The sequence below is a fragment of the Coturnix japonica genome, chromosome 2, assembly GCF_001577835.2.
Source record: "Coturnix japonica isolate 7356 chromosome 2, Coturnix japonica 2.1, whole genome shotgun sequence".
Taxonomy (NCBI): domain Eukaryota; kingdom Metazoa; phylum Chordata; class Aves; order Galliformes; family Phasianidae; genus Coturnix; species Coturnix japonica.
Window position 1 is genome coordinate 97,493,173 of NC_029517.1, and position 17,465 is coordinate 97,510,637.

At 37.9% G+C, this 17,465-nt stretch overlaps 1 protein-coding gene across 3 annotated transcripts in view; it reads left to right on the forward strand.

Annotated features, from left to right (window-relative positions):
* The window catches only part of SPIDR (scaffold protein involved in DNA repair), a 181,017-nt gene that overhangs the window by 152,109 nt on the left and 11,443 nt on the right, over positions 1-17,465 (forward strand). For all 3 annotated transcript variants that reach the window (XM_015855506.2, XM_015855508.2, XM_015855509.2), the window contains 4 exons: positions 4,104-4,262; positions 13,607-13,694; positions 15,574-15,717; positions 15,815-15,874. In XM_015855506.2, coding sequence (XP_015710992.1) covers positions 4,104-4,262; positions 13,607-13,694; positions 15,574-15,717; positions 15,815-15,874 — 451 coding nt within the window. The remainder of the gene's footprint in view (positions 1-4,103; positions 4,263-13,606; positions 13,695-15,573; positions 15,718-15,814; positions 15,875-17,465) is intronic.

A 17,465-nucleotide genomic window follows, 5' to 3' on the forward strand; every position in this document is an offset into this window, starting at 1 on the left:
GAAACAAATAAAAGAAAACAACAGAAAAAAACAACCCAAAACAAAAGCTTGCTCTCAGTATCAGAAAGAGTGATTAACTAGGAGAATGGCATGGCGATGTAATCCTCTAATCCTCTCCAGATTTCTACCGGGAGCCATTTTGTGCTAAATATTAGCACCGTCATAAAAATAATGCAGAGTAATCAGTCTTGTCTTCCCCCAGCCCCTAATCTTTGCTCCAGGCTATCAGCAAATTAACAGAATTTTCCCAAGCTTTTGCATGAGACTTATTGTGTCATTGCTTTAGGAAAAAAAGGCTAATTTCTGCCTCACTCTCTTATCGTTCCCTATCTTCACCCCCTTTGTTATAACCAGTGAGTCATATTTCACCTTTTCCTTAGTCTGCATTCACTCCTCTACTGGTTTTCCTGCCACCCTTTGCTCCTGGACGAATGAATTATCTACTTTTTTGCATGAAAAAATCATGTTTCCCAAGCCATATTCTAAATCCTCATCTTATGGAGGATTTCATCGTATTATCTCAGAAATGAGGATGGCCTTAATATCCTACCTGCATGAGCACCTCTGATCAAAAAAGGCAGTATTCTCCTTTTTTCTAACAATTCAGTAACACACTTGCCATTGAGCTATTGGTAAAGGTATGTTCACACTGATTAACTGATCCAGTACAAATGGAAAAAGAATTTTGAATAGCTATGCACTAATATAAGTGTGTAATTCCTGGGGTCAAGTATTCAGTTTGAATTTGTGGCTTGTCTTGTAAGTTAGTCATAAGTTTTCATCCTGGCAGTGAGCTTCAAAGGGAGCAAAAATCACGGTACAATCTGTTCCATAATAATTGTTAGACTTGCTGCTAAAACTTAATTTACGAGAACTACAATAGGGGAGCAACAGCGTAACATGAGAAAATATTACAAATCCACTTCTCTACAAGTAATATGAGAACAACCTAAAAAAAAACACCAATGCTTGTGAGGAAATAAAGCCATGTACCTTCCGCCATTGTAGGCAGCTGGACTATATACCAATAAGAACAGAACCATGAGAATAGAGCCTGTTTCATAGAACGTGAGAATATTTCTCCAAATCCATCACTGAATGTTGTGGGATCCAGGTGATTTCAATGTAGCCATTAAAAAGAAAAATCAGTAATTATTCATTACCAGTAATTATTCATTATCAGTAATTATTCATTATCAGTAATTATTCATTATTCATTCAATAATTATTCAATTATTTCATTCACTACTTGTAGTGTTATCTAGCTAATCAGAATGAGATACGTCAAACGATGTTGAGAATATTTCAAGTTTTCATCATTATTTCCTTTTGTACCGTTTACTGAAGAGTTCTGAAGCACTGAACATTTGTTTGTGAGACTCCACTTGTAGACTTAGTCTGGGATGTTCCTCATCTTTCAGACTAAAACTCGGGGAATTCAAGGTTATTTCTGAACTTCTGTCTTCCGGATGAGTAGATATATTAATTTTATTTTAAATTTATACTGTAGAGAAATCATGCCAAACTTTGGATGCTGTTAAACTGAGTTAATACAACAAATTGTTTTGAGTCTGGGGCAAGAGGATCTGCTGCCCTGTTTTGTTACTTTTTTCATTACACCAATAATCATGACCATGCTCTAGTAGAAATGGGTACATTAGTGATATGAGCATCAAGTTGTGTAGTTCTTCCTCTACTTCTGTATATCAAGCTTGGTCATCTGATGACCATTCCCCCATTATATGACCTTAAACGTTGTGCTGCATACACTAGACAGCTGGAGTGGGAGCTTCAGCCCCTCATGCTGCCTGGAATGCATCCTCATCTAGAAGTAGTACTCCGTGCAACTTGTAGTTTAGTTTCAGTGAGTTCATTTTCAGGAAGCTGATCAGAGGATGACTATAATGACTATCATGTATCATTATAAATTGTTGCTGTTTGACTTTATTATTAGAGTACAGTGTATTTTTTTGTTAGATCCATCTCCTGTCCCAGCCATTTAAGCTGTCATCATGATGGGTTGGAAACACACAGGCTGGAACCTGGGAAGTTGAGATTTCCATGTCTGAGAACAGCCATCTCTTTGCTTGGCTTTAAAGGATGAGGGAAATGCACTTTCAGTGGCTTGATATATTTGGCATCAACTGAGTTAATTTTATTTGGGCAACTAATGTGTCCCAGAGGACTTAATATGAGCATGGTGCCAGCTAGTCTGAGGCCTACTTGCATTCAGTTATTTCTCACTGAAGACAGGAGAAATTCCAGTGATCAGTGAACAGAGCCTTGCTGAACTGATTGGATCTTAGACACTAGCTCGGTTGGCACTTGCTCGCTCCAAGATGTGAAGGCCTGATTTTTCATGATTAAGAGTCACTGAATGTTTTGTTATTATAAACAAAACTTTGATTTTTTTTTTTAATTATTTTTTTCTGTTCTCTTCAGTCTGGTTTTCAGAAAAGACTAGAGTGCATTAGCTTTGTTTTTCCAAACAAAACAACAGCAAAAGAAGTTTCAGTCCAATCAGTTAAATCTTGACAGAACTGTAAGTGACTGCAAGGCCTTAACATGGCAGGCAACGGTGGTTGCTCTGCTTCTGTGCTGTCATGGTCATAGCATAGCAGTCTTTGTTTTGTTGAGTTCAAGATGATTGAGTGATACCAATCCACAGGGATCTCACTGAGTGTTTTATGGAGAAAATGAAGCTAGGGATACAGCTATGGTACAGTTTTGTGTCAGGCCAGTCACATGCTTGTCTAAGCTAGGAGCATCACTCATACCACAAACTGGGATATATATCCTTCCAGCCCACGCTTCACAACAGCATTTGTTTTCTTTCTGTTTGTCAGTGCTCAAGGTAGAGGCAGTGTTCCATGGCTGTGAAAGACATCCCAACATTGCCAGGCTATGGAGGAATCGTACCTGAGGTTGCTTTGCTTTGCCTGGTGAAGATTCTGTTTTGTGTGACCCTTATAGTTACAGATATGGAGAAAATACAGGGCCTTCGTTTGTGCTCAGTCCTACTGCTCTCTCGTCCTCAAAACCAGCACATGCATTAAAAAAATTAAAACCTGTAGCTTATGCTTGAGCATCTACTAATCTCTAAAAGGCTTCAGGAAATTGTGTCCTCTGTAGAATATAGAGAAAAAAATAGTTCGTAATGAACAAGGAAACCATAATTAATGGTCTTTTGTGTGCCTAAATCTCCCTACTAAGAAAATGTAAGATTTCCATGTTTAACTGTCTCTTCTGGGGGGCAATTAAACCCACCCTGTAGACAGTGCTCTCCTTCCTCCTTGACTCAAGCTATCATTGTGACTCATCTCAGGTGCACAACCTTGTGAAGTGCATTTTTGTCTGTCTAAACGTATGACACCCCCTGAATTTTGCCTTAGATGCTATGATGGTAACATCTTCTTGAAATGCCAGGAAGTTGATTAAGCAGTAGTTTCTAGTCTGGTTCCATGGATTACTTGAATCAAATTGTTTGTTTAGCTGTTTTTTTAATTACCTCCTTAAAATAGTCCCTCTGGGCTTTTTCATACCCAATATTGAATTTACTAATCTCTAGTTTCGTGTTGTTTTTTCAAAATGTAATAAAATTGACATTTAATTATCTAGAATCCTCAGAATGCTTTTGAAGTAAAAAAAACAAACCAAAACGTTATGCTTGCTTTACCAATTTCAACATTTGTGATTATTACTTGTGAAATGGATTGCTTTGTTTATGTTGAAGTATTTTTATATTTATATACATACATACGTACTTTTGCATCATTGATTTGTCTGTACTGAAAAGTTCACCTCAAGTTAGGCAAAAATGTGACTTTCTTTATAGACACACAAGGCATATGTTGTTTAGCAGTTTGTTTCTCTAATCCTGAATGGAAGCACCTTGTTCTAAATTTCAGTAAGACTTCTCTTTTTTATGGCCCTGTTACCTCCTGCAGATATATATGGGAAAACCTTTGATGATACTGGCTTCATTTACTGGTACTAGTAGTAGTATTCAGTGTTCGGTAGGATTTCTTCAGATATTGTAGAGGATAAGTTTGTTCATTTTGTTATGAATAAGAATAAATGAGTAACAGAAGAATATTTTACAGGTTATGCCTCCTTGTCCAGGATGCCTATGGCATGTTCAGTGAAGTGCAGCTACAGTGTCTGGATTCAGCAGAAGACATTGAGCAGTACTGCAAGAGATGGGAAGGAAAATTCTGCCGTTTGGCTGGAATGAAGATTTTGCAGAGAACCACAAGAGGAAGGTGAGAACAGTTTGAGAAGAATGTGTTGAGTGCGTGGCAAGCAGAGGTGATCTTCCATTTAATTATTTATGTGGTCAGTATTCTTTGGAACAGTTGAATCAGGCTTTGTTCAATTAAATATCCTCATTGCCATTTTTAGGGCATCAAGTAGGCATCAGCTGGATCCAATTGCACTTGAGCCAACCATGCTCCCAAATCAGCATAAATAAGCTGACACACAAAAATACACTTAGCAGAGAAAAGAATTTAGAAGAATTACCTTATTCAGTGGTTCTGAAAATTTGAAGTTTCTTCCTCTTCAGTAGATTCAAAGACTTAAAAATGTTAGTTCGTCTCTCTTCTTTGCAAAGCTGTTTATTACAATATGGTTTTCTTTCTGCTTTTCTGTTCTTTTTAGTCTGAGTTGAAGTTTCAAGCAAAGATTTTCCCTTGGTATTTGAGAGCTTAATTCAGTAGAGCCTATACATTTTTGGAAGCACAGTTTAAGTGTCTCTAAAAGAAAATCAAAACCAAAACATATAATCCAAACAATGAAAAACCCTCTCAAACGATAAAATCATTCTTATTTTGGAACAAGAACATCCACAGGCTTACAGAAAAATCCCCACAACTAATTAATAAATTGATGTTATGGTACCTCCTTCATTTTGCTAATTCTTTGATTTCTTTTACTTTCTTAAATTAATATGTGTTAAATGCATCATCAGATGAAAAAAACAACTCCACGTTAAGTAGATCTTACAGAGTTATCTTTCAGAGTATCTTTCAGTGGGATGTGACATGGTATCCACGTGGGGAGCTATGTAAATACTGCTAGATTGGGTTAACTCTCAACATAATTTATTATGGTAAAAACATCCTATCTCGATAAGCCTTTGGAATTAGAATGGCTATAATATTTCATCTGACACTTTTTTCCTGTTGAAAAAATGCTGTTTCATCAAAACCAGAAGGTTTCACAGAAACTTTATCTATTTTGGAGACAATTTTACTGGGAAGATTTTTTTTCAGGTCCAGAGGGAGTGAATACTCTCCCTCATTTTCATTTCATGCAAACTTTCAGAAAGTCTCATTTTTGTTTCATATTGGAACAAAAACAAATTTCAAAGCCTTAAAATGTTCAGCAAAATTGAATTGTTGCTTTCTGGCCAGCCCTATTCAGTATGCTTTTCTTTTTATGTACTTGCAATGTTAATTTTCAGATCCTTTGGATTTCAAGCCTACTTGCATTTTTATGGATCTTTAATAACAAACACGTCTTCTTATTTAATTATTTTGTTGGCTTTTTTTTTTTCTTCTTCTTCTTTATTTTTTTTCCCCAAGTTACAATTTTTTTTTTTTTCCAAACAAATTAAATAATGGCTTTGGAATTCTGGATACAAATGAAGTTTTACAACTGGCTGCTGGTGTTTCCAGTACTCAGCCTAGCTAATAAGACACAGACTTTTTCTAATGTAAATTCTCTTTCAAAGCAGCAGTAACTTACTTCTGGCTATTCTGAGGATGATTAGAAAACACACTGCTGGAAATGCTGGTGGCTCAGCTGGAGCTGTGCTGGTGGTAGCCCTGCTAGAAAACATGAAAAGAAAATGGCCAGTGTAGCTTCAGGGACAGTGCGGTGGTTAAACGTGATTTCAGTGTACAAGTTGGGTGGGTGGAGGGATTGTTGTTCCTTCTTTCTTAATTGTTTTAGCTTAAGTTCTGTTTTATAACTTGCTATTACTTTTAAGTGTCTGGACATGTTTTGTGTCAATCTAGGTGTGATGGAAACCACAGTAAAGCCATAGCTGAAATGAATATAAGGGAGTACTTATTCATGCAGAGTGTAATTGGGCTGTAGAACTCGTTGCCACTGGATAAATGTGTTTCAAGAGCCAGTGGCATATCTGAGCACATGATGGGATATGCCTGTAAAGTTCCCAACCTTGGCTCGTAGAACACGAGTGAAGAACAGCTCTGTGGTCTGCCCTGCAAGAAAGACATTTGCTATTTCTTTTCCCCCTTCCAGAACACCAATTATTGTTTGGAAGGAGATGGCTCTTAAACTGTTTGTTTCCTGGAGTTTGACGATGACTTTTAAAATGGATAAAAGGGAATAAAATGTAGGAAATATGAGGGAAAACATGACTTCTTTTTTTGCCTTTGTAGCGCATGATTTGGAGAAAGCCAAGAATGGCTAATAAGATCCCACATGTGCCTGCTGTCCCACAGTCACGTGTACTTTAATCTCTCTTATGGAGACAGGCTGCTTCCTCAGTCATTCTGTTAGACAAAGGAGATTTTCATTTATCAGACAGTAGAAGTTCTCAAGGTTTTTAATCAATGGAATACTGTTACTGTCGAAATATGTTCCAGGCCATCGTTCATCCTCATCATCAAGTATTTAATGTAAAGTACTATTTAACATAATTTCAGTAAATACAATTTTAAAATCACTAATTTGAACCAATTTTGCATTTTAATGACTAAAGATCTATAATAAAGGATATTTTGTATATAGACAATAACCTGGCTGTAAACCTGACATGGTTTTTGAAATGGACCTGTACTGTGAGGTGGACCGGAGGAACCAAACCCTTTTTTCCTCCCAATAGGAAAACCTTTGTGTTCCAAAGCAAAAATGGGATAAGAACTTATACAGCCAGATGTTTACTGATCTGCCACTGGTGATTTTTGAACCTTAGTGGTGTATATCCTATCTCTTGTCCTCCCACTCATATATCAGTATATCATATATCAGCTGTATAAATTTAGCCCCTTGAGAAAGAGGAGGTGAGATTTCTATGGTGTACCGCTAGAGACAGAAATACCAGTTAAATGCATATGTTTCAACTAATATGTAACCTTCATATTTTGATAGATCCCATTTGTTTCAGCGTGTCCAGTATAACCAGTAACTAAATAGATGAAATTAGATACAGAGACTGAGCACTTGCTACAATGTTTCAGGAAGAAATAAACTATAAATTGGCATAATCTGCTGCTTCCTACCATAAACTGATTTCAATGAACTAGAATAAACTTTGTAGTTAGATATTTGTCTTTACCAGTAAATATATATATATATGTATATTACCTTTATGTTATTTGCCTTGACCAGAGTTCCAAATGGAACAATATTTTGTGTTTTGATCATCTGTGAACTTTCACCTGGTTTGCCAAGCACTGACTTGTTTTACTTCCAAGTATAGCAGCCATACTATATTCTTCTCCTAATGCTTTTTAACGAGATTGAAAGATGAAGAGTTTATATCCAGCTATTCAACTACACCGTTTCATTTCAAAAAGGAAAGAGGGAAAATGCTTTAATGTAATATGTAATTAACACGGGGTGTCAGTGCCAGTTTTGTCCCTGGATTAAAAAGATGTTGAAAAAGTTCTGCCAGTGGAGATGTTTTTGAGTGCAACATGCAGTATAGGTTGGTTGGGGTTTGGGGCATCCTGGTCTAATGGGAGCTGTCCCTACCCACATTTGGAGGTTGGAGCTAGGTTCCAGACCAAACCACTCTATGGCTCTATAATGAATCCCAATCTGTAGTACTAGTCACCATTTTCTTTTTTTTCCCCTCTCTTTTGTTCTTTTTTCTTTTATTTCCGCCTCATAATTCCATAATTCTCTGTTCTGTACTAATCATTTTTTTCCTCTGCTCTTTTATTATTATTATTATTATTTTCTTTCTTTTTTTCTCCTACTGGCTGGGTAGATGGGGGGAGAATAGTGTCTATTGTGTACCTTGACTTCAGCAAGGTGTTTGGCACCGGGGTCAGTAGTGGGTCAGGTCTTGTTCAGCATCTTCATCAATGACCTGGATGAAGGGATAGAGTCCACTCTTAGCAAGTTTGTTGATGATTCAAAGCTGGGAGGAGTGGCTGACACACCTGAAGGTTGTGCCACCTTTTAGTGAGAACTGGACACACTGGAGAGTTGGACAGGGAGGAACCTGGTTAGGTTCTACAAGAGCAAGTCTTGCACCCTGGGAGGAATAACTGCACACATCAGTACAGGTTAGGGGATGACCTGCTGGAAAAGACCTCTGCAGAGAAGGACCAGGATGTTCTTGTAGACAACAGATTGGCCATGAGCCTGCAGTGTGCCCTTTTGAAAAGAAGGCCAATGGTATCCTGGTGTGCAGTAACAAGAGCATGGGCAGCAGGTCGAGAGGCAATCCTACCCCTCTACTCAGCCCTGATAGGCCATATTTGGACTACTGTGCCCAGTGCTGGGATCCCCAGGCATCTCCTAGAAGGAGTCTAGCAAAGGGCCACAAATGTGGTAAAGGGCCTGGAGCATCTCCTGTGTGAGGAAAGGCTGAGCAACCTGGGCCTGTTCAGCCTGGGGAAAGGAAGATGGGGGGGGGGATCTAATTAATGTTTATAAATATCTAAAGAGAGATAGGTGGCAAATGGATGAGGCCAAATTCTTCTTGGTAGCACACAGTGATAGAGCAAGGAGCAATGGCCTAAAATTTGAACACTGGAAGTTCCGTGCAGATATGCAGAACTTCTTCACAGTAAGGATAGCGGAGCACTGGAACAGGTTTCCCAGAGAAGTTGTGGGTTCTCCTTCTATGGAGATATTCAAGACTCATCGGGATGCCTACCTGTGTGACCTATTGTAGGGTACCTGCTTTGACAGGGGGGCTGGACTCGATGATCTCTTGAGGTCTCTTCCAACCCCTGTGATTCTGTGACTGTATACTTCTATTCTGCTTTACACTTAGAAGTGTAGGACCATTGCTAACTGTTAAAAAACAAAGCGTTTCAACTGGTAGACGTTGACAGGAAATGTAATAGTAAGACTTCTCCACAGAGCAAGGAAGTCATAACTTCCTTCCTTTGGTTTTCCCTCTTCCAAAGAGACTGCCATCTGAAAGAGCCACCCACATCTCTGAGGTTTTGAGGTCCTGAAACACTTCAGTAATTGCTGTGGTTAAAAGCTGAGTTCCACTTAGAGCATAATTTAAGTAATTACATTAAAGTTTTTAATGTACATATATATATTATTATTTTAATGACTGTTTATGCATGAGAAACTCAGGTTTTTTTCTGTGGTTTTGTGCTCTTTAACAAGCAGTGACTGCTGCTTTGCATATTCAGTACTTCTATCGTGAGTCTGTTCGGTAACCAGCACTGCAGGGTGAAACGGGCATATTCATAGTATATGAAAAGTTTTATATTAGAATTTTATTGTTCTAATATAGCATGGATGATTTCTAATGTATTACAAAAGATAGTTATTAAAGTATGTAAATAATTCTGTCAACAAAGCAATTTAATATACCTGTATTTTAACTGAGATGCTGGTTCAGTTTTTTACCTTACTTTTTTGTTGCTTATTCTCAGATGGAAGTCTGAGAAAACACAGTGTTGCATAGGTTGTGTACTGTCAGATCTTAGTAGATAAATCAGATGGAAAGGTGGCTTGCAGCATCGGCTTTATGATTCGATTGCTTGTCTCTTGGTAGTTCAGGGTTGTGCACCCTATGCAGTTTTTAGTGAATTTCTTTCTAATGTTGAGTGAAGTTTCATAGAGGTCTAGGAGTTGCTTCATTTTTGAGTTCTTAATATTGAGTCTGCAGCAGTAATAATGTTGAAAGAAAACTGTTCGCATTCAGATTAAAATTGGAAGAGAAACAGAAGAGGAAACAGAAATGCCAAGTCAGAGCTGTGGAATATGTTGGAGGAGGCTCCAATCTTCTTCCTCTCCTCTACTCAGTCTTTCTTCTTTCCTAGTTAGAGGCATTGTTTTCCTTTTCTTTGGTCTTTGGTGTTTCTTTTGTTTTGTGTTATTTTCCTCTGAATCTGTGGTATTGTTATTAAAATGGAAGAACCCCCCAAACTGTAAGCTGCTTTATGATAAAAAATCATAGCTGCGTGGCTGTACTGTTTAAAAATTGAGTCAGGCACGTCACATGCACAGCTTCTGGACCAGAACTGTAGATGAAACTTCATGCTTGTGAGAGAACCAAACAAAATCTGCTCAGTTCAGATGAGAGTATTGTTTGACACTGTAACTGCATAGGAATAACTTAAGAAACAGAAAACCAGTGAAATACTGCTCTGAAAATTCCAAATTTCAAGTTGTTTGATTTTTTCAGTGTAACTTATAGTATGTCATGTCCACAGGATTGGGGGTATATAGAGACTGTAGATACAGATTTGTCATTTGCCAGGTCTCTTAATATAACTACAAGGACACTACTCTGTGTATACACACAGAGATGTATCATGTATGACATTATCACTGTGTTTTAGCAAAGCCTAAAGGTGTGGATCTACAGAAGAGAAGTGCACCTGTATGTAGAGGACCTGTCTGTCCAAGGTCCACACATCTACAGAAGTCAATATTTTAAAACTCTGTTAGATTACTTGTGATCTTGCTACGTCAGTGATAAGTACAGGACAGACACATATTTCATACGAGTCAAAAAGATTTTTATCAAACAGACAGTTGCAGTTTGGCGCAGTATGAGCAGATTTAGTCTTTTATTTAGAATCTGACAGGTATCGTCTGTGTGTTTCCTGATTTGGATTCAGTCTTGTTTATTTTAGTCGTTGTTTGAAGGAAGATTGTAGAATGTTACAATAAAGTCCTTGTCACCTCAGTAATACAAATGTTAATGATTAAAATATTTAGATTAAATATTTATAATATTTATAATAAATATAAAATATTTAGATTAAAATACTTTAGTATTTTAATAGTTAAAAGCACTTCTTTTAATCGTGTTCCTGTTTATTTTCACTTCTTACTCTTCCCTTTTTTTTTACAAGTCTATACTTTTGTCATAAAAATATTACATATACATTTTGAAACGCTGACTAGTAATTACTCTCACTGATCCAAATCATTAAGTTCTTATTTTGTCTTCTGTAATGAGAAAGGCTCTTTGTGCACATCAGGGCTAACCAAGTTCCCTCGCTTTAGCACAGAGCCAGCTGTTCATCTCTTGTCCTGATTCTACATCTGAAGAAGGATACATATATTGGATAAAATACACCCATTGTTCAAGTCAGATTGAAGTGGGATTTGAGTGTTGCATGGCCAATAAAGAGACTGAATTTTATTATTTCCGCAAGGATAATGATTTTCTGCAGAGGAGGACATAATGTCTTGCCATTTCTCCACTGTGGTTGTCCCTTCCCATCCCCCCTTCTGCAAGTCAAAGTCTGTAAGTGTAAAGAGAGAGGTTAATTTTCTTGGGGGCTTGGGAATGGGTGAAGCAAAGGGGAACCCCTCAGTGGGGGCTCTGACTGGTACATTCCTGGGCCCACCAGGGACAGCTTGAGGACAGAACTTCCCTTTCTACAGAGGAGGATCCCCTCATCCCTGCATGATGTGACTTGGAACTTGCACATCCTTTGGGTGGCAAATGTACTTGTGGTTTGCATGACTGGAGTCAAAGAGAAGGATGAGTCCAAGATGTTTAGGAGACACTCGCTGCACAGTGCTGCTCCTCCCCCTGTTTGTAAACAAATACTGTAATTCAGTAATAATTAAGTGCTCCGAGCTCAAGCAGTTTATGAACTCCTCCGAAAGGACAGCACTTCCTCTGAGGAACACCACTTGCGTAGCTTCCTTTATCGCATAGAGGCTGCTCTCTGCTTTTCTAGTTCTCCTTTCTTGTGTTCCACTTTACTTAACAAGGGCAGTTTGCTCCACTGGGTGCTGGCTCTCCTGCAACTACAGAGAAGAATTATTTCTTAATAGTACAAGACAGAAAGTGTCACCATGTCCAGAAACATTGAGATGTGGTCATTTTGCTCTAAAGTCTTATTAATACCTAAGAAGTGTTGCTTTGTATGTTGTAATATTCTTCTAAAAATAAGATACAAAACAAAAACCTCAGCCTTTGTACTCAGCATTTTCCTTTTACAGACTTGATAGTGATATCATATAAGTCAGGAAGTTCACTTTTGTAGAAGGGCGGCATATTTCTGTTCACCATATGGGGAACACAACTACAGACAGCAACATCATCTTTTTAACCTGCCAATTGGCTACCCAAATCTTAAACTGAAAGCATTATTCCCTGAGATCCAGTCACTCTCAGAGGTTTACATTCATATAGTATTGGTTCATAGGCAACACTGTTAGCATTATTGTATGTGATAGCCTCTGCTTTATGAAAAAATAGGGGAAGAAGCTGGCTGACATTAGATACCCAAAGCATAAGCATTTATGGCTGAAAAGAAGGGTGAGGGAAATACGGAATTAAGTAAGCTCAAGCAGAAGTGAGTTAAAAGCAGAACTTTAAGGGAGATCTGTTATGCCTTGAAAAGAGGCAGAATATTGCAGTGTGCTTCAGTCAAGAACAAGAGCCTGACTTTTTTTCTTCCAAGCATTTTTGGTTAGAACCTAAGATTACCTTGAGCACGTTTTGCGCTTCATTTTTAGAAGTGGTGGCTTTCATAATTAGAGGGACAAATAGACAGTTCTCGGAGGCACTGTGGGGTTAAAATCCAGATCTCTGTGCTCTGACCACACAGAACATGCACAGAGAGCTAGGACAAGATAACGGAGAGCTTAAACTCAAAAATGCACGCCTCTTCAAGTTGGTTATCTGTAGCTATTTCCCCTCCCTCAGCTATTTTCTTGGCCTCTCCCTTGGATGTTCCTGCTTTTACTGCATGGATGACACATCAACCAACAAGCCAGCCACTGAACTGCTGCACATTGCAGCTTTGCGTGCGAAAGCTGAAGGATTTGCAGCAGTAAATTTTAGTATGCTGGGCTGTTCATTTTGTTTGTTTTTAAACTGAAGGTGGAAAACTTGCAAAAGAGGAGAATCGTAACCAAGTGAGCAGCTGCTTAGGAAGGGGACAGTTCTTTGCACATTTGTACTTTAAGGCATGGGTATACTTCAGATAACAAAATCTTGCCTGTCTCTCCACTCGTATCTCATTGCTAACTTTCCTAATAGCAGTGGCAATCAGTGTTAGAGAAAAGCAAGAAATGCAGATGTTGGAAGCTGGTTTAAGTTACCAGCTAAGTAGTTAAAATCACTTTTTCAGAGTTGTATTGGTGTCTGTATCCTTCCCAAACTAGCACTTACCCACTTCCACTACATTTTACCATGTCACATGCTGTTCATGGCAAAGCATTAAATATGACGGGCTTGTCACTGTATGCGATGCGTCCATTCCTTGCCTCTCCACCCTACAGCAGAAATGATGGAGATTTAATTAGACCAAATCAAAACCATCTTGTAGAAAACAAATATGATTTAAAATTGTTTTCCTAATCATGCAACGGTTTAAATTGTATTTCTTAGTGAATCTTTCTAGTACGGCATCTAGCAGTGGAAATCATTCTAAACCTAATTTTATTGGTCTTTTCAAAGGGCATTAGGACTTTTTAGTCTGATAGACAGTTTGTGGCCTCCAGTAGTGCCTGTAAAAGTTCCTGGACAAAGTCAAGACCCTGAAATGGTAAGTTTTGTTACTATGGAAATGCACTTTTTCACTACAATTACTGTTTTTCTTAGTAGCGTAACATGTTTGGGGAATCAGATTCTCTTTTTATCTACTGAGGTTTGTTTTGTTGGTTCTATCATCTGTCTTAGGCCAACCTGAGGCTCTCTGGATCAGCAGCTTCTTTCCAAAGTGATGCAATTAGCCTTTTATTAACCCTCTAGAACTAAAATGATAGAGTTGTTGCCATGTGCAACATTTTAGTTCTGTCAAATCGAGTGTCATTTGAAATGATAGGGTTGTTTGAGAATCTCGGTAGCCAAGTGCTTGTGCTGGCTTGCTGTTCTTTGGGAAAGAAGTTTATAATGTTAAAAGTTTATTTTAGAGTCTAGGAAGAAAAATCTGGAAATAGGCTTTAAAAACAGAGGACTTTGTAGATGGATATTCCTAGTTATTCCTAGCTGTTTATGAACTCTGAGATTCTTTTTGCTGCAGAGTTATTGGGATTGCACAGGGATTTATTTTGAATAATAAAAAGTTCAGAACTTGGTTGTAAAACCAAGACTGAAAATGAGTGAAACTGCCATTCTTGCTTTGATTCTCCCTTTCATCTATGCATTTCAGAAGTCTCAGGGGAGAGGATTGTTTTGTATGTTAAAATACCGTGGACAACAGAATGGAAATTTACACGGATGGAGCAAAACTTTTAAATATTCTTGAGCATTGTTATGATTTTCATTTGTTCTTCTTTTTCTCCATTTTATTGACAACCTAGAAATGAAGAAAACTTTCCATAATCATGCAATTTGCACTTCTGCCACGGGGTTAAAATACCAGTTCATTCTGCAGGGTATCAAGACGTATTCTGCTAATTTTTTGGAAGAATGCAGGTTTTTTTTGGCGGAGATAAATTTTTCCTTGTACAAGAAGTATAGTTTTACACAGCTTTTGAAAGCACATTTGAGCAACGATACCTAAATAATGTTGCCAACATCCTGATAACGTTTCTGCAAAGAGATCTGTGGCACAGATTTCTTTGGGGCTGTATGTACACTTGCATACCTTTTTATAGTGCTGGCAGGGGCAAATAAGAATGTGAGTTGATGGGTTTCTTTTGTTTGCTTGTTTTGGTTGGTTGTTTGTTTTCTGTAGGCAGATTATTTTAATGGATAGACGGCTGTCTTTAGCATATTTGTATTTATTGTATTAAATGAAATGCCTTATTAACAACTAACAACATTATAAGAATATTTACCAAGTCCTAAATAAAAATGACTGTAGTGTACCATCTTTTATTTCTCAGAAGCCTTTCTCATTCTTGAAGTGGAGATAAAGTTGTTACGTCACGGTGCTTTTAAGGGGAGAAGAAAAATCTGGCATAACACAAAAAGAGCAGTTCTTGTAGTTGCTGAGTTGCTGTTCTTCATTATCTCCTTGTGCTGTCCTGGATTTAATTTAGCGGCTTTTAAAGTTCTTCAGCTGTTTACTATCAGAAAAACCCACCCACATGCAGAAGTCCCCATATCTCAGAAAAGTGATGGACGATGAGAAATAAATAATCAGGGCACCCCTACCACGTATTAAACAAATGCAGAACAACCACTGTCACCTTGAAAAAGTTGCAGTGTTTGCCAATTGTGCCAAATGAGAAGATGTTTTTGTGATGAGGATCCATGTCAGAGCATGGAAAAAATGATACACGCAGGCTGATTTCACTTAGAATTTGTGAATATTGTTTTGTTATCTCAGCTTCTACTTCAGACAGTCATTATTTTGTTTTCCCATTGCTCTTAATACGCACATTGTGTGGTTCATTTAAGGTATTATTATAAAATCTGACTGACCAAATTGGAATGCCTTTTTTAAGGTCACGTTTCTTTTCTTTCCTTTTTAATAGATGACAACTAATCTTCCTCCTCCCAGCTTCTGTTATGTTCTGACTGCTCAGTCTGGTGAAATACACATGGAAGTGGATGAGGAAGAGAGGATTTCTAATTTGTACCAGCCACCAACTGTGCATAATCTGAAGGAAATTCTTCAGGTAAGCTGCTTTAAATTCCTGGTAACTGATGTTTTCTATCACTAAATTTCACTTACCATATTTGACTCATTTCCTGTCTCTGTACCATTTTTTTCAGATGAGAGGTTGTAATGAACGTTGTAGCTTTTGGGCACGAGTACTGTATCTAAGGCCACAGGTAATCTTTTTGCTTAGCAATGAAATTGATGTAAAATTAACATAACATATATGTGAAGAGGACAGCATTTATCTTGTTTAGGGGAGAATACAAAAACTTCCTGGATTACCTTCAAGAGCTGTGTGAGAAGAATTGTCACCAGGTCTAGAATGCTTGTGAGTGGGTAAAATGAACTTCATCTTCAATTTCAGTACCATTTACTCTAGAAGGTGAATTATATTTGAGTAAATTGCCATCTAGCCCAAAGAACTAATTCACCCTAATAAAAGAGCTCACAGATGGTTAGTTTAGTCTTGCAATTAAAATCAGTTTGTAGGTAAGTGCTGTCCGTAGACATACACAGCAAAAAGTTCCCAGTCAGTTGAATGTAACTGATGGTGGTTTTATAAAGATGCAGTTTTGCTCTTTGCAGGCGAGTGGGTGGACTATTTTTGTTCAGTAGAAGCCCCTCAGGCAAACTTGGCTTTTATGGTTCCGCTAATAGAAAGGAGGAACTTCTTTAGGTAAATACATCTGCCATCCACACAGTGTTGGGAAGCTTATAATTATGTATTATTTGTTTCTGATTTTTCTGAATTATGCTACAACTCCCTTTTGAAATGTTGGTAACTCCCTCAGTAGTTGAAGGATTTTTTTTGGCTGCTGATTTATTTACTTTTTCCTGGCGACTGGACACTCAGTACAGCTAACTCTGGGGAGAACAATTTGCAATTGGCTATCGGCACCACACAAAATAAAGTGTGAATCAAAGCGTGTGAACCAAAGACAAAGAAACTTCAGTAACGTACAACAAAATAGTTGAGAATGCTTCCCAGCAGTATGGGACATAAATGTGATGTAGGTCTATTCTTCTTGCTTCAGTAGCCTATGTGTTGTGATTTGATTACTAGGCAGGGAGTAGCTTTAGCTTGTGAGACAAGGGGCAGCTCTTGCCACTAAGCAGTGCTTTCTTCATACTAAGTGACAGAGTATTTTTAAGCGTGAGAAGTTAGGGTGGCTTAATGGGAGATCTTTGGGCTTCTCACAGGAAGATGGACATGTACATATGTGGAATTCTATTGTGAAGGAGTCTGTTCAATTAACAGAAATAAATCAATTACAGACTAGTGATGTCCTAGCCAAGCATTTTTGTATTAGGGAACATCTACATCTGAGACACTGGAGGTCATCAACATTCCTGTGTAGAATCACTTCATCACTAAATTAGAGAAAAGATGAAGAATGCAGGCACAGATGTGACTTTGAAGAGTGGAAACTTCTATAACAAGAAGAAATCTGTGATTCCTTCTTTCTTTTGGGAGGTTTACTAGCTGTTTCCTGTATTTCTTTCGTCAACTATAAGCTGTAACTTTCTATGAGTGAACAGCATGATTTTATGTAAACTTTTTGAAAGCAGTATTGGAAAAGCAATGGGAGATCATCACCTTTGTAACTGCTGGGTAGCACTCTTCATTGCTAGTACAGAAATGTAATGGTATTTACCTACTGTTATTGTATTGCTTGCCTAATCCTTCCCAAAGGTTATGAGCAGCAGCTTTTAACAGCAGTTACCTTTGCCAAGAGGATTTATCCTTCATATGCAAAATCATTC